This window comes from Choristoneura fumiferana, chromosome 3 (assembly GCF_025370935.1).
Source record: "Choristoneura fumiferana chromosome 3, NRCan_CFum_1, whole genome shotgun sequence".
In the NCBI taxonomy this organism is placed as follows: Eukaryota; Metazoa; Arthropoda; class Insecta; order Lepidoptera; family Tortricidae; genus Choristoneura; species Choristoneura fumiferana.
Window position 1 is genome coordinate 2,029,875 of NC_133474.1, and position 27,124 is coordinate 2,056,998.

Genomic DNA, 27,124 nt, shown 5'->3' on the forward strand with positions numbered 1-27,124 from the left:
ATACTCATAGCCTATTTAAATGTAAAGTCATTTATATAGACAGTAAAGTCATTTCACACTCATCACAGGTGTGATATTTTTAGATTTTGAACCCACGCTCTTCTTTTATAAACTTGTAAACCTATATAAACCATAGACCAAACCGCTAGACTTTCACAGCTTTTTTAAAATAAATATTATTTGGTTCTAATTATTGTAACGTATTATCTAAGCGTCAAAAGTTTGAGCTGTTAGATAAAAGCCAAATTCCTTCCGTTTAATAACAAAGTAACAGTTAAAATTGTTACATTTCTTATAAACGATAAGGAACAATTCAATGGGTAACTAACAGAAACAACGGAGACTGTGAGGGACTTCCCCGGCCGGATGTTTTAACAAATTATGCATTAGCTCGTTATCGGCTAGTACAGACAGACGAATCTTTGACTCCAGTCGAGACTAGTCATAGAACTTTGTCACAGTATCACAATGATTTCGCTGGTAGGGCTTCACGTCTACCCAGTTGGAATTTTATCATCCCAGCCTAGATACATACCACTGCTGGGCACAGGCCTCCTCTCAGAATGTGTAGTTCCCACGCGGGCTCAGTGCGGATTGGGAATTTCACACATCATGGAATTGCTTTGCAGGTTTGTGCAGGTTGCCTCACGATGTTTGCCTTCACCGTAAAGGTCGTGGTAAATGTCAAATGTGACGTCACGCGGACTTGAACCGGCTATATCTTCATATTTTTTTATTTAATTATCAAACAAAAAATAAGTGTCTAATTAAGCTGATAATCCTAGCAGACTAATTAAATGTATTTTTTAGGACACTACCCCATTAACTTGTAACGTTTGTTTAAAATTTGCACCTGTTTAGGTAAAATTTGTATGACTGACTTGAAAGGTAAAGAATGTACACGATTAACATTGATCGTACGGTTAGCAAAAAGAACAGCCGAATTGGGTAAAAAATCCCCATGGAAAAACAATTTAGCAGTTCTAATGAACCGGGGAAGTACCCATGTACGGTATTGTGGGGTTGGGCGTTAAGGACACGTCAAGCTCGTTTAAATTGTAGTTTATTACTGAGAATTTAAGGTCATAGCTCATTACAGCCTGCCGGCACCCGACCAGCACCGCCTCGCCTCGAGCAGTTAGTATTCTTCATATGGATTTGTATGGGTATGCGCTCACTACATCAACTCCGTAGCGTCACCGCGTCGTCTCACTCGCTCGTGTCCACGCGCGGACGGCGAGTGGACTACTCGGTGACAGCCCGCTGCTCGCCGCCATAGTGACTACTAGGAAATTCATGTACCACGCAAGGTCCACTCGTCAACGCGGCGTTCACCCGTGGACCGCCTGCCGACAACGAGTGGACGCCGAAAGTCGAGGCGGTGCTGGTCGGGTGCCGGGTGGCTCTAATGAGCTGTGACCTTTAAGCCTAAGAGTACATGATGAGTATATAAAGGGATGGAGTGGAGGTGTGTGAGTGCACACTACAGTATTTAGTAACTAACATACACCACATAACTTGCATTGGAACATTGCGTGCAATGTCTCTGTAGCAAGAAAACAGTCTTATACACTATATGATTGATTTTTGGAGTCTTTTTGTATTTTTTATTTCAACTCCAAATTTGTTACTTTTACGGGTATCCCGTGAAACCATATCTATATAGTGCTGCTGCTTAAGTAGCATAGTAATAATAAGCAACCTGAGATATGTATGCTTAGGAAAAAATCGTGTCTAGATTCCTGTCCAGCAGTGGTGTAGGGGTTATAGCACGCAGCACGGAATGCTGAGGACCCAGGCTCGATTCCCAATGATGGTCTCTTTTTCTGGTTTTTCTGTGCATCCATGTCTCAGTTTGTATTCACGTATGAATCTATTATTAGATGACTGCGTTATTCATACCTGCCAGTATGCGCGAGCGCATCCAGCGTACATTGGGCGCTCGAGTGGATAATAGCTCATAAAAATAATGGATGGACCAACGGCTTGAGGAAAAAACGAACTGGTCTCAGAAAGGATGCTATTAAATTTTGTCGGTATTCAAGAGCGGATTGAATACAAAAGAAGTTTGCACTTAATATTTCTACGAAAAACAATTTTTTTGCGTATCTTTCTAGCACTAACAGTCTCTCAGGTTAGCTCCAGACGGACCGACAGATAAATGGAACGGGCATGGCAAAATTGTAAAAGACCTTTCTTCTCTGTTTGTTCTTCTTTCTAACCGTCCCCCTCCCTCCTCTTCCTTGCGGTTCTTAGCTATGTTTGAATTTGTATTTGAAATGTCAATATCGGGGGTCTTTCAACTTTTCGAAGCTGGTCAAGATATGTTCTGTGTTCATCCTAGGAACCCTTAAAAAAGTGTCTTAATAGTGAATATTACTGCAATTTCCTGCCGTCAGAGTACAGCACTACCACAAACCGTAAATCCACATCATCCCAGCCTATATACGTCCCACTGCTGGGCACAGGCCTCGTCTCAATGAGAGGGCTTGGGCCGTAGTTCCCACGCGGGCCCAATGCCGATTGGGAACTTCACAAACACCATTGAATTGCTTCGCAGGTTTGTGCAGGTTGCCCCACGACGCTTTCCTTCACCGCAAAGCTCGTGGTAAACTTCAAATGTTATTTCGCACATGAATTTCGAAAGAAGAGGAAGAGGTGCGAGCTGGGATTTGAACCCACGATCCTCTGCTTCAGAGGCTATAGGTCAAACCACTAGTCCACCACGGCTTCTTCGATATAAATAATCATGTTATTTTGTTAGTAATAAAATGTCATGATTTCTATAGGCACTACTCTTTTTGGTCATGATCGACTCGAATATATATATATATGTGTGTATACATAGAACTGCAACAAGATAGAGCGACGACTTGGTTAAGATCGCGGGATCGCGGTGGATGCGGAAAGCACAAAACCGGTCTGAATGGAGACCCTTGGGGGAGGCCTATGTCCAGCAGTGGACGTCTTTCGGCTGACATGATGATGATGATGACATAGAACTGACGTTGTCATGGCGGTTTGCGCTAGTGTCGCCCTTTGCGCAGAGCTTTGCGTAATATTGCCTATTAAATCACCGGCGCTGAACCCGGTAGCGGAAGCGGTGAAGACTTCCTCCTGGAGCTGCGACAGCGTCATCTTGGCGCCGACGCTGGCCTCGGCCGCAGCGTGGTGGGCGCGACGCAGCGGTAAGACGTAGCCAGGGGCGTCCGCCACTCCAAGCCGTGGTACATGACGACGTCCATGTTTGCTGCGGGGACAGTACAGTTAACTCACCGGCACTGAACCCGGTAGCGGAGGCGGTCCTGAAGGCTTCCTCCTGGAGCTGCGACAGCGTCATCTTGGCGCCGACGCTGGCCTCGCTGGGCTCGGCCGCGGTCAGCGCTAGCGTGGTGGGCGCGACGCGCAGCGGTAAGACGTAGCCAGGGGCGTCCGCCACTCCAAGCCGTGGTACATGACGACGTCCATGTTCGCTGCGGGGACATTACAGTTAACTCACCGGCACTGAACCCGGTAGCGGAGGCGGTCCTGAAGGCTTCCTCCTGGAGCTGCGACAGCGTCATCTTGGCGCCGACGCTGGCCTCGCTGGGCTCGGCCGCGGTCAGCGCTAGCGTGGTGGGCGCGACGCAGCGGTAAGACGTAGCCAGGGGCGTCCGCCACTCCAAGCCGTGGTACATGACGACGTCCATGTTCGCTGCGGGGACAGTACAGTTAACTCACCGGCACTGAACCCGGTAGCGGAGGCGGTCCTGAAGGCTTCCTCCTGGAGCTGCGACAGCGTCATCTTGGCGCCGACGCTGGCCTCGGCCGCGGTCAGCGCTAGCGTGGTGGGCGCGACGCAGCGGTAAGACGTAGCCAGGGGCGTCCGCCACTCCAAGCCGTGGTACATGACGACGTCCATGTTCGCTGCGGGGACATTACAGTTAACTCACCGGCACTGAACCCGGTAGCGGAGGCGGTCCTGAAGGCTTCCTCCTGGAGCTGCGACAGCGTCATCTTGGCGCCGACGCTGGCCTCGCTGGGCTCGGCCGCGGTCAGCGCTAGCGTGGTGGGCGCGGCGCAGCGGTAAGACGTGGCCAGGGGCGTCCGCCACTCCACGCCGTGGTACAGACTGATGACGTCCATGTTCGCTGCGGAGACAAAACAGTTCAACACTTCTGTAAAGCCGAGTTTAGACTTGCAAGAAAAATCGTGCAAGTTGCATTATATTGCGACGCTCGATTGACCACTACAAACTCGTTGGCTTTACGGCCTCGCAATGTAATGCAACTTGCGCGTTTTTTCTTGCAAGTCTAAACTCGGCTTAAGGCACTTGTCTCACCGCCAGCGAGGAAACGATTGGCTATCGACTATTTTCTAGCTCAAGAAACGAACAAAAGATATAAGATCCTGTGTGAGTAAAAGAGACACATATATTAATAGTTGATCGCTGGCTGTTCACACTGTCGGCGAGAACTCGCTCTTACATCTTTTGTCGCAGCGACAAGAGCTATAAAACTCGCTGATCTATAGATACTCGCTCAGCGATGTCAGCTTGGCGGCCGCCCCGCACGAGCGAGTCGAGTGGAGCGAGTAATCGCCCGTCGCACGCGAACACTCGCTTACAGCCGAGCGACAAAACTACACTCGCTTCTCGCTGCTCGCCCACTCGTTTCTAGTTACTCGCTCTACTCGCTTCTCGCTCATCGTCGGCGGTGGGACAAGTGCCTGATACTACATCATGACAAGGGCTGTTCTACAAGCGTATTAAAGATGTAGTGATGTGGTGCCATCATATTTTGTCGGATAAGATCGTATTTATATTGCTTTCTCAACAGGTTTACAGCGATTACTTGGAGTTAGCACTTGACAGATGGGCGTGCCTTCAGTTAATTTTCAACTTTGACATCATACAAATAAAATAGTTTTTACATAATCTGTAAACGTGGGTAGCGGTATACTAAAAATGGCTTTATTTGTATGGCGTCAAAGTTGAAAATTGACTGAAGCCTGAAGACTGAAGGAGTTTACTGAAGCTAACTAAGAAAGCAAGATAAATACAAAATTATACGACAATATACAATGAAAAAACAATATTAACCAGATCTGTAGCTGCTATTAGCATCCTGTATTAGGCTAAGGCTGTGGGATAATACCAGAATATGGGCAGCAGCGTCTTCTTGGCGACTCTTACATCCTATACTGCGCTCGCCAACCCGCTTGCCAAGCGTGGCGAGTACTGGCAAACCCCCCCCCCCTCATAAACCTCAAATGAAGGGGCACAATTTTTAAGCAAGTCCAACAGTGGACGTCCTACGGCTGTGATGATGATGATGATGATTAGGCTAAGCCGTATTATAAAATTTATGATTATATCATGAACAGGGCACAGGGAGGGATATTTGAAAATAATTCCTTTTCTAAATGCACGTAAAAATATATATATGGATCGTTCAAGTTTTCTCTATTTCTGGGCTGAAGTGTAAACTATGTGCTTTTAATTATAATATTTGATTGTAAAAGCGTGGGGCGCTGGAACAGGAAAGACTTGCTTGTTAACAAATACTAACTTCCTGGCGGAAGCTGCCCCACGCTTTTACAATCAAATGTTATAATTTAAAGCACATGTATAGTTTACACTTCAGCCCAGAAATAGAGACAACTTGAACGATCCATAATTTATTTTTTTCTTTTACGTGCATTTATAAAAGCGTGTTTTTCTAGTGTTTTTTTAAACTTAATACTTTAAAAAAACACTATAAATTAATATTTATTTTATACTTTTTGGTATTTGATAACGAAATATTTACACTATTCAATATATAATAGGTTTGTACCTTGAAACCTGATCGTGTTCAAAGTCCATTACGTGCCTTTCTCACAAGTGCGAACACGACTATGATACGATATTCCATCATGGAATGCCGGTGCCTATCTTCCGGCTTCATCATTAGACCTTGAAACCTGATCGTGTTCAAAGTCCATTACGTGGCCTTTCTCACAAGTGCAAACACGACTATGATACGATATTCCATCATGGAATGCCGGTGCCTATCTTCAGGCTTCATCATTAGACCTTGAAACATGATCGTGTTCCAAGTCCATTATGTGGCCTTTCTCACAAGTGCAAATACGACTATGATACGCTATTCCATCATGGAATGCCGGTGACTATCTTCAGGCTTCATCATTAGACCTTGAAACCTGATCGTGTTCCAAGTCCATTAAGTGGCCTTTCTCACATGTGCAAATACGACTATGATACGCTATTCCATTATGTAGTTCCAGTTCATATCTTCCGGCTCCATCATCAGATCAATTCGACAGTACCATATGAACAAATCACTATTAAGCAGGTGGTCTGACTGTTGTTTTTATATTAAAAATAATTAAAAACAAACTCGTCTTGCTACTGCGTGTATTATTGGAAGTCAAGAGAGCGTGTTGCCACATACAAATAATTAAAATAAATCTTAGTGTTGTAATCCTAAAAATAGATTTCAACACCATATTATTGTATTGTCATCAGAACTACATACAGCTGCCAATTTTCATTACGCTACGACCCTTGGAAGATGGTTAAATTAATTACCTTAGATTCCATTACATAGTTACATACAGGTCGACCTAATAAACGCGTGTTAAAAGCTAGCTGTCTTAAATACTTGTGATGTAAATCGTTATCGTAATCGTTAACTCGTAACATAGTAAAAGTGTTTAAAAATATATATATACCTCGTAGAGTTTCTTGCCGGGTTCTCCTCAACAGAGACTTTTCCGGACCAGGGGTTTTACTACGAAACTCGAAGTTCGTGTCGTGCGGTCCCTCTGACACTTATACTATTTAATACGAGAGCGAGAGGGACGGAACGATACGAACTTCGAGTTTCGTAGTAGCCCTGCAGTGTGGTAGATTTCTTTGACTTTCACAAGTGTTTGTTACATAAGTGTGTATGACCGTAACAACATTAAGGCATCTTGTAGACAAAAAAAAACACTCACAGTTTAGTAATAATTATTGGCACATCTTAAGCAATATCAATATGGGGGCGGATGCGTGCCTAAATCACGTTTCGATATTGATTTAAGAATTGCGATACTATTTGTTATCGGATACAATTGATGAATTTATATCTATTATCTGTCAGTGACGTATATAACAAAACAGATAAATTACGCCATATCTACGTGTTTGTAATGCCTGCTTTGGCTAAGACTTGCAGTAACCTAGTTGACTTGTGGCTTTATTTATCAACATAGCCTGGCTAGGCGAATTAATATTAGGTTTTAGGTTTTTATTGTTAGACGTAACTGCAGCACTGAGACGTCACATAAATGCATAGAACAGTGCATTCATGACAGGAGATCGTAAGCTGCACTTTCACCGGAAACGTGTCAAAGCAAACGTTGTAATGTCAAAACGACTTCACAATGAAATTTATTTGATATAATGCAATTTGATAGCGTTATCTACAGATTGGTTTAGGTTACATAGGTTGAGTTTATTTATAACTAGCTTTTACTCGCGATTCCGCAACTGTGAGAAATTCGTTTATAGCTCCATCCCAGCCTATATACGTCCCACTGCTGGGCACAGGCCTCCTCTCAGAACAAGAGGGCTCGTTTATCGCTATTCCGCTGTAACTATGCAATTTTCCGGGATGAAAACTGTCCTATGTCCTGCCCAGGTTTTCAAACTATCTTCATACCAAATTTCATTCAAATCGGTTCGGCGCGCGGTCTGAGCGTGAAGAGGTAGATTTTTTGACATTCACAAGTGCTTAGAGCCTAAGTAGTTAAATAAATATCATGGGACAATTTACACCAATTGACCTAGTCCCAAACTAAGCAAAACTTGTATTATAGGTACTAGGCAACAGATAAACATAGGTAGATAAATGGGCCAATCAACTATTTTACCGACACTTTGGGCGTCTCCTGCGTTACCAAAATTGTCTCTGGCGTTACCAAAAATGCGTACTTCCAACAAGATATTTCACGGTTTAATAGGTTGAACTTACGTAGGATGGCATGTATTCATGTACACCATCTATTAAATTACAGAAAAAACATGTTTACTTACAAAAATCTGCAATTGTTTGAAAAATGTCGCGGACAGATTAGTGTCGGTAAAAATGTTGATTGGCCCAAATACATATACTTAAATACATATTAAGCACCCAAGGCTCAAGAACAAACACTCTTATTATTCATACAAATCTCTGTACCGACCGGGCATCGAACTCGAGACACATCAAGCTTCGTGCGCTTTCGTCATCCTTTTTAAAATTGAATAAAAACATTTCGAGTTTGTACAGCCGAACAAATTGAATCATGACCCAGGGTGGAACCTATTAATAATCAAGGTCCGCTCGGATTGCTACCACCTGCTCGCTAATCCTGCCGTAAAGCAGCAGTGCTTGCACTGTTGTGTTTCGGCGCGGAGAGTAAGACAGCCGGTGAAATTACTGGCACTTGAGGTATCCCATCTTAGGCCTCTAGGTTGGCAACGCATCTGCAATACCCCTGGTGTTGCAGATTTTTATGGGCGGTGGTGATCTCTTACCATCAGGAGACCCACTGGCTCGTTTGCCATCCAGTAGAATAAAAAAATATATATATCGAAAATACAAACTGAGACACGGATGCACAGAAAGACAAGAAAAAGAGACCAGCACTGGGAATCGAACCCAGGTCCTCAGCAATCCGTGCTGCGTGCTATAACCCCTACACCACTGCTGGACAGGAATCTAGACACGAATTTTTCCTATGCATACATATCTCAGCTTACCTTTGCTTAGCTTAGTAGCGACATGTCTTGTCTGGGTGAGCGGTTAGTTCCGAAAGAATGTGACTTCTGCCGACGAAACATAGATGTCGCTAGTGCTGCTGCTTAAGTAGCGTAGTAGAAATAAGCAACCTACGATATGTATGCTTAGGAAAAATTCGTGTCTAGATTCCTGTCCAGCAGTGGTGTAGGGGTTATAGCACGCAGCACGGATTGCTGAGGCCCTGGTTTGATTCCCAGTGCTGGTCTCTTTTTCTGGTTTTTCTGTGCATCCATGTCTCAGTTTATATTTTCGATATGGTTTCACGGGATACCCGTAAAAGTAACAAATTTGGAGTTGAAATAAAAAAAAATACAAAAAGTCCAAAAAACCAATCATAAAAGTATGAGATGTCAACATGACATTAGTAGCACAAAGGTTCCACCCTGCCTGGTACATGATTAAATTTGTGCGACTGCACAGGAATCAAATCAAAAACACTCACTGATATTAGGGAACATGGCGGGCACCAGTTTAACAGTAATGTTCTTCACTTCGTAAGACTTGGTGGTGTCGTTTATCTGGAACACGATGGCGATGGTGTTGTTCTCGTCGGCGGTGGCCGGCCAGCTGATGGTGAGGGACTGGTTGGCGGCGCCGCACCAGCCCGCGGTCGTGGAAGCGTTGGCCGGCACGTTCACGAATTTACTGCCGAGGGTAGACACTGGAACAAAATGTTTCTGTTATCAATTTGTCTGTGATGGTTCAGTGGTCTACAGCCTACAGCCTTCCCACCTAAAGGAACTGCTCGCACTTATGGCTACTGCATACCTAATACTAAAAAAATGGCCGAGTGAGTCAAAATCAAAACGTTATATGTCAAAATATACGCTACAAACGGCAATGTCTATAAAAATCTGGTGATAGCAAAGCTCTGGTCCCAAATAAAATGTAGGTAGGTACGTAGTTTGAGATATCATTTTATATGGGGTAGTTGGGATTATTGTAGCAGCATCAGAAATAAACATAAACACTTAAAAAGACACAGAAAAAGATGAAAACATTTCAATTGTAATAAGAAAATGAATGAGTGTAGAGATAATAAAAAAAGTTTTATTCCTTTGATAAAAAAAAATATGCAGGTGAAAATGAAAAAAATTATTCGAGACAAAAATATCAATAATAAAATAAAATAAAAAAGAAAGGGTAAGTGACAATGGTAAACAATTTATGTGCCCGGAATGGTCCCGCCTCAGCATAAATGCTGACTCCTCGGATGGAGTCAGCGCTGGTCTTCCGGCGAAACCATCCAGGTAGATGTAAACTCCAATTCAATAGAATCTGACAATCCTGTAGACACTTCCAGCCTACTAATATAAACACCGGGCTGCCTAAGGCTTTGTGATGTGACTATTATTCTTTTTTGATTCCTTTTAGATGATAATTGCAACAACAGGGACATATATAATCAAGTGTGCCCACGATAGGGTGTCTTAAATATGTAGAAAATTGACAGATTCTATTGAATTGTACTTTGCTATTTCTTCATATATTGCGATTAGGAATATAATTGTTTATTTTCGTCATATTCTTAATTGCTTCTATTATAAGTTATAAAATGTGATACAGAAAGAATGTAATGTAAAATAAGAAAAGTCTCAATCGCTATTTATTTGAAGGTAATCAAAATATCAAGATCCATAAGAACATATATGCAGATGCAAGATGATCATAAAAAATGTTGCTATTGGTTAATTTGTTTGACATTGCTGTTGTCTGGGTGATTTTTAGGGTGGCCGAAATACTTAATGTTTCTCGATGTTTACTTTATAAAATTGTGAAACAAAATCATTTTTTTTATTCAATTTACGAATTGTAATCAACATGTTTATTAAAAGAATAGGTACCTAAGTACTAAGTTTATTGAAGTTTTGTTGCCTATTTTACTGATATGACAGACATGCATTCTTTTAATTTCAGTCAAAATAGTTAAGTAAACCGAATGTAAAACGAATTACGGCCCATCCCTAATTATTAGTTCGAAATAAAGTAAATGAAGCAACCACACCGTTTCAGCAACATCTTAACATAACGAACAAGTAACTATCGCAGTGAAACGCGACCCCGTTTCCATTGAGGCGACAGTTTACGACATCGAACAGAACCACGGACTTTAAGCAGTTACGTATCGACCACGAAACAAACATGACTGCTCCAGTATTAGTTATAAATAAGGCTGTTGCAAATTTTGAGACGCATCGCTTGGAACACCTGGATGCCAAACGTATTACTATAAAGACCCGCCCGAGACCTTCCTACACTTACACGTATAATGATAGTGGTCAATTACATAGCGCGCCCTGTAATAGGACCTTTAAGAGTAAGTTTGGCTTTGTCAGCCATATTCGGGCACATAATAAACAAGCCTCAAGGTTCGCCTTTGTCGGACACGACATGGAGGACATCATCATAAATATTATAATTAAGCAAAGGCTAGAAGAGTTTTTAAAGACACGGTATAATTGACATATGGCCTCTCAAGCAGAAGATGTTCAAGCAAGGTTCAAGCCCCAGTTTCTCGAAATTCACATGTGATCGTAAGATCACAAAGATGTCCTATCTCAAAAATTTGTAAATTAAGTTTTTAGTTCGGGATAAGGTGTTATTAACAACTCTATATCTTCTCGCAAAGTCTAGGTAGCAAATTGACTATGCCTAATCCGATCACTAGATATATCCCGTATATCGAGTACCGACTGGACATGTGACATAAGTCATAAGCTGATATAAGATGTGAACACCGAATCATTGAAATCTCCTATGCGTCTTCACAGAAACAAAATGCATAATAATAATTTGTATATATTTGTTGCCGCGACTTCCTCTTTATCCTCAATCAGTAAAATAACTCGTTTGTCCTTAAAACGCTTTTGCTTTTCCTCTGGATTTTATCACGGCTTAAGACACCAGAAAAGTCCCGCGTCTTGCAACCTCGCGAGACCAATACAGAGCCGATAGAAATATAATATGTTTAACCAAACATAATCATAATGATATTAAAATTCTAACCGCTAATTCGAATAACACATGAATCTAAACTTGTTTTGGATAGGTATTTAACTAAATGTAAACAAAACAACGTCAATTGGTGTCTTAAATATTGAAATTCCCCCATTAAACTATCTAAACTACACTAGTCTAGTTTGTATTACAATGATACATAAGTAAAATGTTTAAAATCCTTGAATGTACCAAATCAGGCAGGTGAAGTTTGTTTACATTTTATTACCTAAACGTTTTAAGTATAATCAGTGACATTTGCAGTGCCATACCATATACAATGTACCATATAGTGCCATATGTACCGTTATAATCATAACCTTGTCTGTGATGATTTTTATACATATCTATTCTTACGGTTATTTTATACTTTTGTGTTATTGATTACTATTGTTATTATGTTTTATGCTGGACTGTATTACCATTACCTACTTATTACATATATATTAATGGGTAACTAATTAAATGAATATTATTTTTGACTTTAATTAATTGTTCTGTTTTTAACCCCCGACGCAAAAGTGCGGTTTTTTTTTAAATTTGAAACCAGGTTTTTCTAGCGATGATTCTTAGACATGTTTTATCACAATTAGTTCAGCCGCTTTTGAGATATTGAACTTTGAAGTGACAAAGTCGGGGGTTTTCCAACTTGGTTGGCTAGATCATTCAAAATAAATGTAATTCAATATAATTTCTAAGCCTAAATAAAGGCTCAACCAGATTAAGATACTTTACACTATATTATCGTCTATACATTAAGTGTACCGTGTAAATGTCTTGGTCTAAACTTAGCTTTACATACACATTAATACAAACAGAAGTATGGGAATTAATTCATTTAATTTCTAAGACAGCCGTAATCAGATCACTATACCCTAATAATAATTTTAAAGCCAAAGTTTGTGTCTGTTGCTATTTCGGATTTAGGTAATTTTTTTAATTAATAGACAGCTATATCTCGGAAATAATACATAGGTGTACTTTTTATCTCGCTATTCCCACGGGATCAGTGTCATGTAAAATCAAGATAAACTTTTAAAATCCCAAAATTTCAACAGCTGAAGACAATACAGTACATACAATACAATGACTCTTTATTGAACACCAACACGATAGTAAGCAATGCAGAAAACACATGTATATAAATTTTCCAAGGTAAGCAATAGGCATAAAAACAACAATACAAAAAACATGTAATGAAAGACATGAAGTTTTGATGGGAATTCAATAAAATCCCAAACAGTTCAATTTAACTGCCTGGCCCAATGATCGAGCGAAACCACGGATGAATGCTAGTATTAAACCAAGATCTGTAGCCAGAGGTATCGATTGGGTTCCGATGTCAAGGCTCAGCCGCGACGACGCCAGCCTTAAATAGCTTTCATATAATCAGTTTTGCGGCACTAACGTACTATTTTTTAGAATTCCGCGTCTGAAGGTTACCCTATATGAAACCCTGTTAAGCTTTAGCTTAATCCGACCAGACATATAAACCCCCCCCCCCCCACTTCCTTTAACTTTTTACTTATGGCTTGAACTTGAAACGCTACCGCGTGTCTAGATTAGATTATAACTGAAAAACCGGCCAAGAGCGTGTCGGACACGCCCGAAATAGGGTTCCGTAGTCATTACGAGAAAATTAAGTAATATTTTTCAAAGGATTTCGTATTTTAAACGGTATCTTCCAAGTTTAGGTATATTTTATACCTTTGGCTGCTATTTACTCTTAGGGGCTGTTTCACCATCCATTGATTAGTGTTGACTGGCGGTTAAATGTGATGCCGTCTCTATTTGTTTTGTTCGAATAGACGGAGACGGCATCACATTTAACCGCCAGTTAACGCTAATCAATGGATGGTGAAACAGCCCCTTAAACTACTAATGATTCTCAGGCAAACTTAGTCGTTATAGTTTTCCTTCAAAGTTTGATATACTTACTACCATCCTGAATTTTTTCAATTTTTTCCACCCACCGGTTTAGATTTTAGAGGGGACGCTCGATTTTCATGAAAATTTGCACTTTAAAGTTGAATATTTCGCAAAAAAATCATTAAATCGAAAAATCGTCTTGGCAAACCCCTAATGGTTTTAAAAGACCTATCCAACGATACCCCACACTACAGGGTTGGATCTCTCGATCAAAAAAACAATTATTCTAATATTATAATGCATTAATTGGGAGGCACCAAAAAAAAACCTATAGTTTTTATTTTATTTTTGGGAAGAATAGGATATTAAGATTGGTTTTTTGGAATCTTTTTGTATTTTTTATTTCAATTCCAAATTTTTACTTTTACGGTCATCCCGTAAACCTAAATTGAAAATACAAATTGAAATATAGATGCACAGAAAAAACAAAAAAATAAGACCATCACTGGGAATCGAACCCAGGTCCAGGTAGTGGTGTAGGTAGGTGGGTTCGATTCCCAGTGATGGTCCTATTTTCTGTTTTTACTGTGCATCTATATTTCCGTTTGTATTTTCAGAATAGGATATTTTAAGATACCATTTTCATCGATTTTGAATTTGGATGAGTATTTAATTTTTTATATTTTTTTTACGAAATACGCTGGATGACGTCACAGTGAGACAGCCTCGTTCCATTGCCTACAAAAATTCAGGTCGTACATAACATAATCTGTGGCATTACAATGTGACAATAATACAAGCACAGCTTAGGGTCCTAAATGAACCATGACAAATAGTTTTATTAATTTGTCTTCTTTTAGCTTCGTTAATTCCTATGTTTGTTTAATGGTGTGATAGTAAATAGATATTTTATATTACAATCTGATATTTAAATTATTTTATATTTACTTGTAACGTAGTAATTTAATAATTTAATTCGTAAAAATACATTGGAAATAGGTACTCTTATACATTTCGGACTTTAAATGACAACTGTTTAAAGCCATCATGTGGTGTGCGCATCATGTGATTAAAGTTGTCTTTGTCACTCTTTGCTATTATAAGCAGGACACAAACATTTCAAACTGTCAATTTGCTTTAGAGTGTAGACCTGCTTTAGAACTGCCTTTGTGACGGGACACTGCAGGGGTCAAATGAAGGTCATTACTTAAATTTTGTTTATTTAATTCAGTTTATCATATTTTTGGAATCTGATTTCTGAAAGCGCTTCATAAAGCCTATTTCTCCAAACGGTTTTCGATTTATTATACGTTGTCAAAAATTGGGACATCCCAAATATTGAACTAAAACAGTAACAAACAATCCCCCAATGTTCCTCGAATCCTTTGTTCGTTGCGCAAGTATTGAATGGCGTGTGTGAATCCTGCGCTGCGCGTGAGTGACTCATTTGTTTTCAAATCCGAACGGTACGTATATGAGACCAATATTAAAACGCTTATCAGTTACATACTGATTCCCTGAATATTTCAAACAAATATGTCATAAATAAAGTGTGGAAAAATATCGTTCTCAAGCTTGTAAAGTTAGTATTTCTGCTAAATGCAAACAGCATAATAGTAGATTGTAGAATAAGAGGATAAAACGAGCCATTTTACCCGAGACGTTCATATCACCCCCGCTGTTACGGCGATGGTGGATAGACACGTCGAGGGGAAAATGGGTTTACAGGTGATTTTCCACCGGCGAGGCCAGAGGAGAGTTGAAATTTGTATGGCGGCGCCCGCGGCCGGTGGAAAATCACCTTAATGGTCAAGTTCGAAGTACACTCTGTTTTTCAGTTCCATTTAGAGGAAATTAAACAACAGTGGAAACGATTGTTCACTTACTAGGTACCTTTTATTTTTTGTGCATTGCTATATAATTCTATTTTTTTAGTTTAATTGATTTGTTTGATAAATTGATTTAATTTATTTACCTATCTAATCACAAAAAAATAAAAACAAAATTAAATAAATAACAAAAAAACAATTATGCAATAAAAAAATACAAAATATCACAAAAATCTGAACGAAAAACAAAATTAAATAATAAAATAAAATAAAAACTACTCAAGACCCGTCCGCATCGTACTTGGCCCAAACGTATACATTACCCCAGCGGCATTGCCCCGTTGTATGGCCAATGAGACCCGCTGGACTAAGTACGACCCGAAACGGGGGTCACCTCTGTCCCTCATCCTGTGCCCCAATTCCCAAACCAACGACCTGGCGTCCACCTAAGCGTTGATTTTTAGTTTTATATAAATTGAAAATTATTAAAAAAATATTATTATATAGAAACTTTTTTTGTTTGAGGCTGTTGACACCAGGGATGTTACGGAGCTCCGATTCCGTTTCCGTTAAGTCGGAACTTCCGTTTGATATTAAACATCCGTTTCGGTTCCGGTTCCGTTACTTTTGAAACGGAAGTTCTATCGGATGTCAATGCTTACCGCGGCGACTGGACATGAGCGCCGTACATCAAAAAACAAACAGAATGCTAATTATGTAACGATTCTGCCACTCGTGATCACAATCTAATGACAGTTTTTGTATGCGAAAACTGTCATTTGATTGTGATCGCGAGTGTCAGAAACGTTACGCAACAGACCCACAGGTTTACAGTACTTTCATTGTAGCACGGTGCGGGTGACAGCTGTCAATATCATAAGACTAGAGAGTCCAAGTGTCGAAACTTGAGTCGATAAAACTAATAATTTAAAATCTTAATAATAATTAATGTCGCTAATTTTGATGAGAATATTAGTGAAAATATAGGTTGGAATATTATTTGCCACTTAAGTAAGGCTAAACGTATTTTGCAAAAAAATCGTTACTTACCAATTAATAAGTACCGATATAACTCAAGATCCATTAGGTCCCATCACTAAACGTTACGTTACATGCATATTACGTTTCTTCACTTAATTGTGCTTTGAATTTAATTAACTGATTATAAAAATCTGAAAGCTTAAGATTATTTCGTGTAACATAGTTCTTTATGCTCAAATATTTTACGCCAGTCATATTTAGGCTACAACTGAAATATACTTCCATATATTTAGACCGCTGCAACTTTTTTTGAGTAAAACGAAACGTACATCAAGTGTCACCCGCACCATGCTAGAATAAAAGTACTGTAGTAGACCCAACCCTTAACATCTCGTCCACCTGTCACTTAGGCTCCGATTCTGGTTCCGGTTCCGTTTTCGGCTCCAATTCTGTGTCTGGTTCCGATAAACTAAATTGAAAACATCTGGTTCCGCTTTCGGTTCCGATAAAACCACATCCGTTAGATCCCTGGTTGACACCTGATTGCCTTGGCCTTAGACGAAGATTTTACTTTATGCACTAGAACATAAAAAGTCTTTTTTTGTCGCCTACATCCAGCATAAATACGAACTTTACGAGCATGACAATTGAAATAGTAGATTGTACAACAAGAGCATATAACGAGCCATTTTACCCAAGCCATTCATATAGCCACGCGAGCCGGTACGGCGAGGGTGGATAGACACGTCGAGGGGAAAATGGGTTTAATGCTAGGGTTTTACATACTGCTTTTCACTTCGACTGCGAGGAAACGAAATAGCAAGAGTGGAAAGAGTTGTTCACGTACTATGTATCTTTTATTTTCATACATTACTTTATAATTAATTAGGTATATTTTTTTAGTGTCATTCATTTATTTTGATCGATTTTTATTTCGCAAGTTCCCAATCCGCACTAGGCCCGCGTGGGAACTACGGTCCAAGCCCTCTTATTCTGAGAGGAGGCCTGTGTGTGCCCAGCAGCGGGCAGTATATAGGCTGGGATGATGATGAAATTAAAAATGATTAAAATATATGTAGAAACTTCATTGTTCGTGACTGTTGACACCTGATTACCTTGGTCTTAGACGAAGATTTTACTTTATGCTCTAGAGCATAAAAAATAATTTTATGTCGCCTAGATCCAACATAAACACGAACTTTACGAGCATTATTAAATTTATCTCCTAACAAAGTGGTGGATAGAAAATTATCTGGCAATTGATCAGCATGTGGCGAAACAGGCCCTCACAACTTTTTTGTTGGTACCTAGTTACAGACACCAACACTAACTAATGAATCGTTCGTGTTGTAACAATGAGGGCTATCGCGTATGAATTTGCCACTAGAGGCGCTAGTGTAGCGTGAGGTCTCCGAAATGTCAAATCGCATAGTTTTTGGGTGAGCTACGCGGGTTTATTTATAATTAGAATAATTTTGTGAATATTTTGCAATATCTGAAATTAATTATGGCAAATATGCGTTCCGGGGCAATGAATGTCTGTGTTTTGAGACAGTTTTGTCTTTCGGAAACCTTTGTCCTCCCTTTTTTCCGAACAAAACGGGGACTATGCAACACTGTGGCATGCTCGATATTTTTATGGTACGGTTTTAAGGTGTATTATGACTTTAATCTAAACTTTGTTTTCACGCCCTCGATAACAGACTTTGAAAGCCATACTTAAAAACCTCAAGCAACAGTGCGCCATCTAGTGAGACAAAAAACGATAGCCCGCATTACGTCTAGGTGTAAAGCATTTTAATGTGCACAACGCCTAAATGCTCTCTCGCACAAAATGCACTTTATCCGTCTCTCTCTGACAGACAACATGGCACAGACTATCCAATCTTAAAAAACAATTTGCCTTTTTATTACCAAACACAATTTTTTTGCAAAATACACGACTGATTACTAAATTAGAGGTTTCAATTAATGAAAGAACAACCGTTAAGTAATACACTTATCAAATTGGTCCAAAAACTAAATAAAATAAACAAACAAATAAAAACGGCAAATAAAATAAATATTATATACATTAATGCGGTAATTGTGCTTTCGTAAACCACACACAGTGTATGAGCTATTGTATTATGTCAGAGACCCCTTTCTTTAGTCACGTTTATTCATTCAGTTACACATGTAGTGAATAACGTTTTGCCATCGTATTTGGTCGAAAAAGTTCGTTTATCTTGCTCTCACCTAGCTCAATGGAATTTAATGAAGCTAATAATACGAACCTATCCGAATACGATGGAAAAACATTATTCAACAGATCTGTATAGGTACAGTTGTTTATTTTTCTACACATATGACGTTTATGCACCGGATGTGAAGATCTGAATTGGAAGTATCTCAACAAAAGCAGGACATTGGTCAATTGCCAAAATCAACCAGAGCATTTTTTTTAATGATCCACAAAAATGTTTGATTAAATACAAGTCTGTTTTTGTTTTCGAAGTCGAAAGGGCGGCATGATATCGAAAGGTCTTTCGGGTGAATATCCGAGCGTTTCAACCGGCCGGTTAAACGTCATTACCATCCCGCGTTTAGCACAACGGAAGGAAAAGTTGCAAAAATTTTGATCACGCATGATTTAGGATCAGTATTGTATTTTAATTTTGACAAAAAAAAATAACCACGAGCATTACTTCTCTCAATAGTAATTGCCGAAACGGTAATGATGTTAAAAAAACGCCGCAAAACGCTGAATATTTACCCACTCGGGTAAATATTCATGGCGTTTTTTCGGCATTACCGTTTGACAAATATTGTTATGTAACAGATGATGATCACGGTTTAATTTTTATGAAAACTAAAGAGAATACCAATGCTTAATCTGGCGTGCTCAAAATTCTTGCGATTTGCCCTTTCTTTGCGCTAATAAACGTGGGATGGTAATGACGTTTAACCAACCGGTCAAAACGCTCGAATATTGACCGCTTTAAAACTTATACCTATTACCTTTGTAAACAACTATAAAAATACGGGGCTTGAGTAGTATATAACACACACACATTAGGCTCCGTTTCCACCAAAGACGCGAGAGGACACGAACGCTTCATTTACCTAGCCTTGCACAGCACATTTCAAGTGGAAACAGGTGAGCACCCCCCCCCCCCACACACACCCTCGCACATCCTTATTGGTGGGAACGCACCTTGTCACCTTGTCTCTCTTTTGTCTCTTGAAAGAGTGGCCGTGGCTGTAGCTTGAGGATCAGCGCCTCTAGTGTGGCGTTTTCACAAAACATTCGTTTACTATTCGAAGACGTAAATCGAGCGTTCGATCGTCGATACGTAGCCGCCACATGTCCACGGTGCGGCGTCGTCACCCGTTTTCGTTACGATACGCGGACGAAATAGTTTACGTAGCAAACCTACACTCACAAAAGTTGTTGTGCAAACTTTCCGCTAGAGGCGCTGTCCGTGTTTCCATACAAATTGAGATTTTAACGCGAACGCGATCGAGACGTATTTTGTGAACGGGAAAATACACTAAGCACACAGTATTGAACCTTCATGGCAACTTTCTTGGGAATATAACGCGGCGGTTTCCCGTTGACTTTCACACCGCAATGCGGGAGTCGGGAGTTCGTAACTGGCAAGAGATTTGAAATATTTCGCTTAGAATGTATAAAGTTGAACGTTTTCCTCCAAGTTTTCCAAGTAATAATAAGAAACAAGTGGGATGAAATAAATATAGCCACCCGACCCGACGCGGCGCCCACGCAAAGGCTGTTGAATTTGAACGCGGTAATTACATCAGGAATGGCATATTTGATATCTTTTTGATGTTTCTGTGGAAACCAGTTTAAAAGTATAATATGGAATGGACTAATTATTAGTTTTCATTCGATATTTATGCTGTTGCAATTAAAACAAAATACCCCCTATGTTGTTTTTTCGCGGAAGCCATTTTGAAATATTATGACCAAAGAGAGGGAACCAAATAAATATAATATACATATGCCCGAAAAACATAACATTCTTTCGGGCAGTCCACCATTGGCGTATTTTAAGGATATAGATATAAGGATTATTTTCCAGGGGGGGCCTGGCCTGGATTTTTGTGTGCAGATATCAGTATTATAGAATTTCAAATCAGTAGTCCAACATCCTGGGGTGGGCACAGCCCACCCGCCCCCTCTATACACGCCTATGTTTGTTACCCTAAGTAAACATAAGCGCATGGCATATTACGCATCGCGAATGCATCAAACGCCCCTCAACAGACATATACAATTTGTAACGTTTAAGCGGAGATAACGGTGGCCGAGATAGCGCGGTCATGGGCAGGACACGCTTAGGCCTATACGGCGCGTGAGTCACATAAAAAACCATCGAGCTTGATTCAGCCACACATACGGAGGTAGCGATAGTTCTATGGTTTATCTAACTTTACAACTGTCAATCAGACTGGGCAGCGCAGTACGGGGTGAAAAATCGCAGCCAACAGATTAAATAGTAAAAATTAGTATAAATATTGTATACTGATACAGTGAATAATGTTTTGCTAGTATTTTGTCGCATAAGTCCGTGTTTTATTTTTTTCTAAATTAGCTACAGTAAGCTACTTAGTTCAAAAAGCAAGATATACGAACTTTTCCAACAAAAAACGATTGAAAAATATTATTCAACAGATCTGTAGTGAATCTGGTCGCAACACATGTGCAGCATTGTAGATACTCGTGACACATACGAGGGCTGTTTGAAAAGTAACCGGTTATGGAAAGAAAACACATTTTTTATTGTATGTATGCATTTATTTTTCTACGTAGTCACCTTTTAACTATATACATTTGTTCCACCTATACTCAAGCTTCATTAAACCATCCAAAAAGTATGATTTTGGAAAGTCATTAAAATAGGCCTCTGTGGCGGCAATGACTTCGTCATTTGATCCAAATCGCTTACCACCGAGCCATTTTTTTTAGGTTGGGAAACAAAAAGAAATCGCATGGGGCCAAACCTGGAGAATACGGGGGGTGAGGCAATAGTTCGTAGCGTAACTGTGCTAATTTAGCCGTCACAACTCTGGACGAATGAGCCGGGGCGTTGTCGTGACGAAACAGTACTTTTTTCTTTTTTAAATGGGGTCGTTTGTCCTTCAACACGGCGTCAAATTTAGCCAATAAATTGGCATAGTACTGCCCTGTTATCGTTTTCCCCTTTTCTAAGTAGTCAATATGTATAATACCCTGCGAATCCCAAAAAACAGTCGCCATGACCTTTCCAGCCGATGGGACGGTTTTTGCTTTCTTTGGAGCAGGTTCACCCGGTAAAATCCACTGCTTCGACTGCTCTTTCATTTCCGGGGTGTAGTGGTGAACCCACGTTTCGTCCACGAAACGACGCAGAAACTCCTTCGGCTTACGTTTGAAAACGACCAAACACTGCTCCGAAGTAGTCAGTCGGTTCCGTTTTTGCTCCTCCGTGAGTAAACGCGGCGCCCACCTCGACGATACTTTCTTCATACCCAATTTTTCTTCTAATATGTGTTGTACCCTCTCGATTGAAATGTTTACAGCATCAACAATTTCTCGAAGTTTAATTCGGCGGTCGGCTAAAACAATATTTTCAATTTTCTTAACCATATCGTCTGTAGTCACCTCAATTGGCCGGCCTGGGCGATCCTCAATAAAGACGGTTGTTCTCCCCCGCTTAAACTCGTTATACCAATATCTGGCTGTTGTCATAGAAGGAGCACATTCATGGTAAACCGCATGCATTCTTACTTTTATTTCATCACATGTTTTTCCTTCCAAAAACAAGAATCTAATTACATACCGATACTGTTCTTTCTCCATTTTAACAATTTTAAGTTCACGCTTTCACTAAATCGCTGTCAAATTAGAAAAAAAAAACAAAAGAATGCCATTTTTTTTTTATTTTCCCACCTTTGAAAAATGGCTTAAAAAAGTGTTACTTATTTTCGGCCAGTGATATTAATCTATTTAGAAAACGGGTACTTATCAAACAGTTCTCGTACGTGTGCAGTGATCACTCGATTTTATTCATCAAACATGTCCGCCAACTTTGCAATATTTATGAAGTTTAGGGGTTTTTCCGAATATAATAACATGTCTAAAACCACTTCATTAAATGAATTTGAATAGTACTTGAGTCGTTGAAATAACATTTTGGGGGCATTGTTATTATTAGGTAGGAGTTGAGTTTAAAACAGCCAAGTCATATAAAATGAACAATAAACGTTTCTTATTTCTTATTTAAATATCTTTTCGCAAAGATGAATGTAAATACAAAAATACCACACAATACTTTGCTTTGGCTTGGCCGTAGTCAAGTAAAAATAAACCCATGCAGTTCTGAAAACTACAAAGTCTAATCAGTCTTTATCAGCCGCCGTCTAGCAAGATAAGGAACGTTTAAATAAACACTTCCTAAAAGGGGTGGTGGGCTCTGAAGTTAGAAATACTAACTCCATATCTTGACTTCCCGCTCACACTAATAGTATTTAATAGGAAAGTGAGAGTGACAGTACGATACAGACCTCTTATTTCAAACATAGAATTAAACCACTAGAAGTCTTTCAGGCTAGTGGCCACACCGGTTCCAATAAGTCAGTGCTTACAACCTTTTTTGGCCACGGAGCCCTAAACAACTAATTTTATGCGAGGTTGTACTATCGAAAGCAACTGAATCTTGAGCCACTGTGGAACCTTTTCTTAGAAAAACCATACAAATCACACAAAATAAAATTATCAAATTGCTATTTCACTATCATTACAGAACGCAACTACAAAAAATTATAAAGACACAAAATTAATGACAATTTCGCAGATGTATAACTTCAAGACAATGTATATTAATAAGAAAATTTTTAAACAAACAAATACATACACAAATATAATTTATAAAAAACAAAGAGCCATATCCAAAAAATATTAACGAGACGCGCAAATAACCTCTGTTTACGCACGCCACGGACCAATTACGGAAAGAAAAATATCATGTATGAAGGAGTACAGCTGTATAATAAACTACCTAATGACACAAAAAACATAAAATCTGTTGTATTATATAAAAAAGTCTTAAAAAACCATATTATTAAGAATTTTTCTACATTGAAATGGTACCCATAACTGTATTGTATTTTAAACTCTTTGTTGTAGAAAAAACACATGAAATTAACAGATAAAAATATAGTAAGTATTACGATGTATAAATTGCTATCCTAAAATTGTTGACATTTCTATCGCAATTGCTTACCCATCCGATACCTAATGAAGTCCATTGAAGCGCAATCACTTACTTAGCTTTATTATCCACATACCCTCAACACAAATAATGTATCAATCAGAGATGAATGTTTTGTTTTGTATTTGTTCGATGTAAGTAGATACCTAAGTAATTTGTAAATCTGCATGTACCTATCGCAAAAATAATTATTAATTGTAATTATTATTTCTCAATATAAGTGAATTGTATTCTGTTTTGGGAAATAAATGTCTTAAACCATAAACCATATGAAAAATCATCGTGACATTGCATTGCTTGACAAGGGTATTCATTGTGACACATTGTGAGAACGTTCTAAGGTGGGTCACGACTCAAATGGTTTGTACTCTACAACTTCACCGTTAATCATAATTATTTGTTTCAATTATGGAGCCTCAGGGCTCTGTGGAGCTCACATTAAGAGTGGCTGCAATAAGTGATGCAAAATCACACAATATTATTGAAAATGCCACAAAAACGCGTATTTTTAACCACCAACGCAAAAAGAGGGGTGTTATGTTACGAGTTTGACCGCTATGTGTGTCTGTGTGTGTTTGTGGCACCGCAGCTGTTATAGAGTGGACCGAATTCAATGCGTTTTTTTTTAATTTAAAATCAGGTTTTCTAGACATGTTTCATGAAAATCGGTTCAGCTGTCTTTGAGATATTGAAGTTTGAGTGAAAAAGTCGGGGGTTTTCCAACTTTCTGTTGGTTATAGATACATAGAAATAATAACATTTTCATTTTCGATTCACTTATTTTGAACACCGCGCATGTTACTCAACATGGCTTGACATTCAAAGTCTTTGTTATTGCAAAACTAAATAGAATAAAAATGTTTTGACTATGACTTTCTTCTGTATGTAGGGTTAATCCAGAAATTACTATTTTGTTAAACTATTCACTGTCAACATTTCGTTACATAATTTTTGAGAAATTATATGTACTCATAACATAAACAAAGTGCATCAAAAAGAAAGGTCATAAAAACTCACCATTGGCCATAGGGTATGTCACATTCAACTGCGCTGCAAACTGCACCATGATGCATGTCACATTCTTGTCAGAGTACGTCCATTTGCCCATCTCAGGAGGCCCAGGCACAGGCTTGGGAGTTGGTGATGGAGGAGCTTGCGTAGTGGTTGACGTGGTGGTGCTAGGGGTCGTAGAACTTGTTGTGCTGGGGGTTGTTGATGTTGTTGTGCTCGGGGTCGTGGTACTAGTGGTGCTTGGGGTCGTGGTACTAGTGGTGCTTGGGGTTGTGGTACTAGTGGTGCTCGGAGTTGTGGTACTAGTGGTGCTCGGGATTGTGGTACTAGTGGTATCAGGGTGAGTTGTGGTATCAGGGTGGATTGTGGTCTCAGGCATCAGGGTTGTATCCGGTACAGATATCTTCAAATTTTTAAGGTCTATGATCTGCACAGGTGGTTTTGTTGGAGCTTCTTCTAGCCCATGACCTGATGGAAATAAGTTTTATTGAGTCACACAAGTGGTGTTAATCATTTACGATATTTCACAAAGAATATTAAAAAGTAGCCATTTTTACCATGTCAACATGTAACGTTGGAAAGGAAAAAGATTTACATGTCCATTCATTTCTTCTGGCATCGTCAAAATTAAAGACAGGAAAACTATATTTATTTAAAAAATTATATTTTTTTCTTTTATGCATTACCATAATTATCTTTATGTTGGTATTTGTATGCATGGATTAACTATTTAGTCAGTGATAAACAATACCATGACAAAGTCATAATACCACAAACAGACTTATCACGCTTATAACATGAGTAATATTTACCTCAACAACTGGAGTCTACCCGTGAATGCGGCTACTGTAATGTGGTTGAAACGTCGAAGTAAATATTGTGTGTTTTAGCATGATAAGTCCCGTTTGTGGTATTTTGACTATGACTGAAAATGAAATACCATGACAAAACCTTATTTGCAATTTTTTTCAAAGTTTGTTTATAAAACTACAAAAAATATAGAAAACTGTTACTTCCCAGTACCGCCCCCTTTCACCATTTCAAATAATAATGGAAGCTTTGTTTTTATTGTTTTATTCAGCTACAGTGCTTGAAAGACATTTATTTATGTCAATATGTAAATTGTTTATAGCATCTGACAGTTTATAAATACAATACAAAGAAAAAAATAGCACTTAAGTGAATCACTAACAATGAAATAATCTAATTTACATACTTTTTATAAAAGAGAGAAAGAGAGATATATAAGAAGGCAAAGAAATAAAAATAAACATCCAAGACTCTGCATAATGTTGCCGCAAGCCACAACACAACACTGTTTTTCAGTGGGAGCCATTTACCCATTATAAATAATTATAAGTTCAGTACAATATGTTTGTCAATAGTTTCTTTTTTATTTTGCCAAGGTCACTGCTGAATTCCTTTGATAATATGGACACTAACAAAACATTGCCATACAAATTGTAAATCAAAAAGTACCTACATGTAACTCTAATTAGCTACAAAAACAATGTCACTACAGATTTAAGATAGAGATATTACCAATTAATTACAATGTTGAAGGTAGGCTTAATGAATTGTGGTAATATTTTGGAGAGAATGATGCAATTAGGAAATTGATCCCAAATGGAGCTAATTATTAACTTCTACTTGACTGAAAACTATTTCAGGATGGCTTTTCAAACATATTGACCACATCAAGTATATCCTTGAATAGATAGGTACCTAATATAATTTTCTAGAATATGATCGAATGCGAATGAAGGTATGCAGATTCTGAATAATATATTACGCAAATAGCATCAGATTTAGGCCGAAATGGAGTGCAAGAGCTAAAAAACGCAACGCCCCGTCTACAATTCACGCGATAAAAGCAACAAAGACTGCCTATTTCTACATAGCGACATTGTCGAGAAATGTAAAACGTTACTTACCGACAACCAGAACGCTGCATATCGCCGCCGATAACAAGTAAAACCGAAACAATGCCATATTTTAGAATTACGCCGCAAAAATTTCGAATTAAAATCGCGTTCAAGCAGTCACACGAACTGCGAGGCAAAAATGAAATGAATCGGTGATAATCCGGTAGTCCGAGTCCGTAGCAGGGGGGGGACAGTCGCCTATACCGTACTAATTCATGTCGATAGCGCCGCCATCTCCTTTATCTAACCTAAAATAAAACAGATTGTTGTCGTTTGTTTCAGATAGATGTCACTGAAAGCTTGAGATCACAAAATTTTATTTATTAAAAAATATTTTGTCGTTGATAATTCCCGCAAAAATGAACTTTATTTTCGAAATTGACAATCGTATTGTAATTTCTAATATAAAAGTCATATAATTGTATCCGCTCAGTCGTTACAAATAT

The 27,124-nt window shown here is 39.0% G+C and overlaps 1 protein-coding gene and 1 pseudogene across 2 annotated transcripts in view; both read right to left on the reverse strand.

Moving 5' to 3' along the window:
- LOC141426347 (uncharacterized) overlaps positions 1 to 3,505 on the reverse strand; it is a 27,029-nt pseudogene extending 23,524 nt beyond the window's left edge. Inside the window, exon 1 of the transcript XR_012451227.1 lies at positions 3,277 to 3,505. The product of XR_012451227.1 is annotated as an uncharacterized protein (transcript). The remainder of the gene's footprint in view (positions 1 to 3,276) is intronic.
- Positions 3,506 to 3,804: 299 nt separating this feature from the next.
- LOC141426338 (uncharacterized) lies at positions 3,805 to 26,858 on the reverse strand. Its single transcript, XM_074085187.1, has 4 exons — positions 26,688 to 26,858; positions 24,760 to 25,221; positions 9,253 to 9,471; positions 3,805 to 4,130 (listed from the first exon to the last, which is right to left on the reverse strand). The coding sequence occupies exons 1-4, from the start codon at positions 26,743 to 26,745 to the stop codon at positions 3,820 to 3,822; spliced, it is 1,050 nt and encodes a 349-aa protein (XP_073941288.1). The 5' UTR covers positions 26,746 to 26,858; the 3' UTR covers positions 3,805 to 3,819.
- Positions 26,859 to 27,124: the final 266 nt, after the last annotated feature.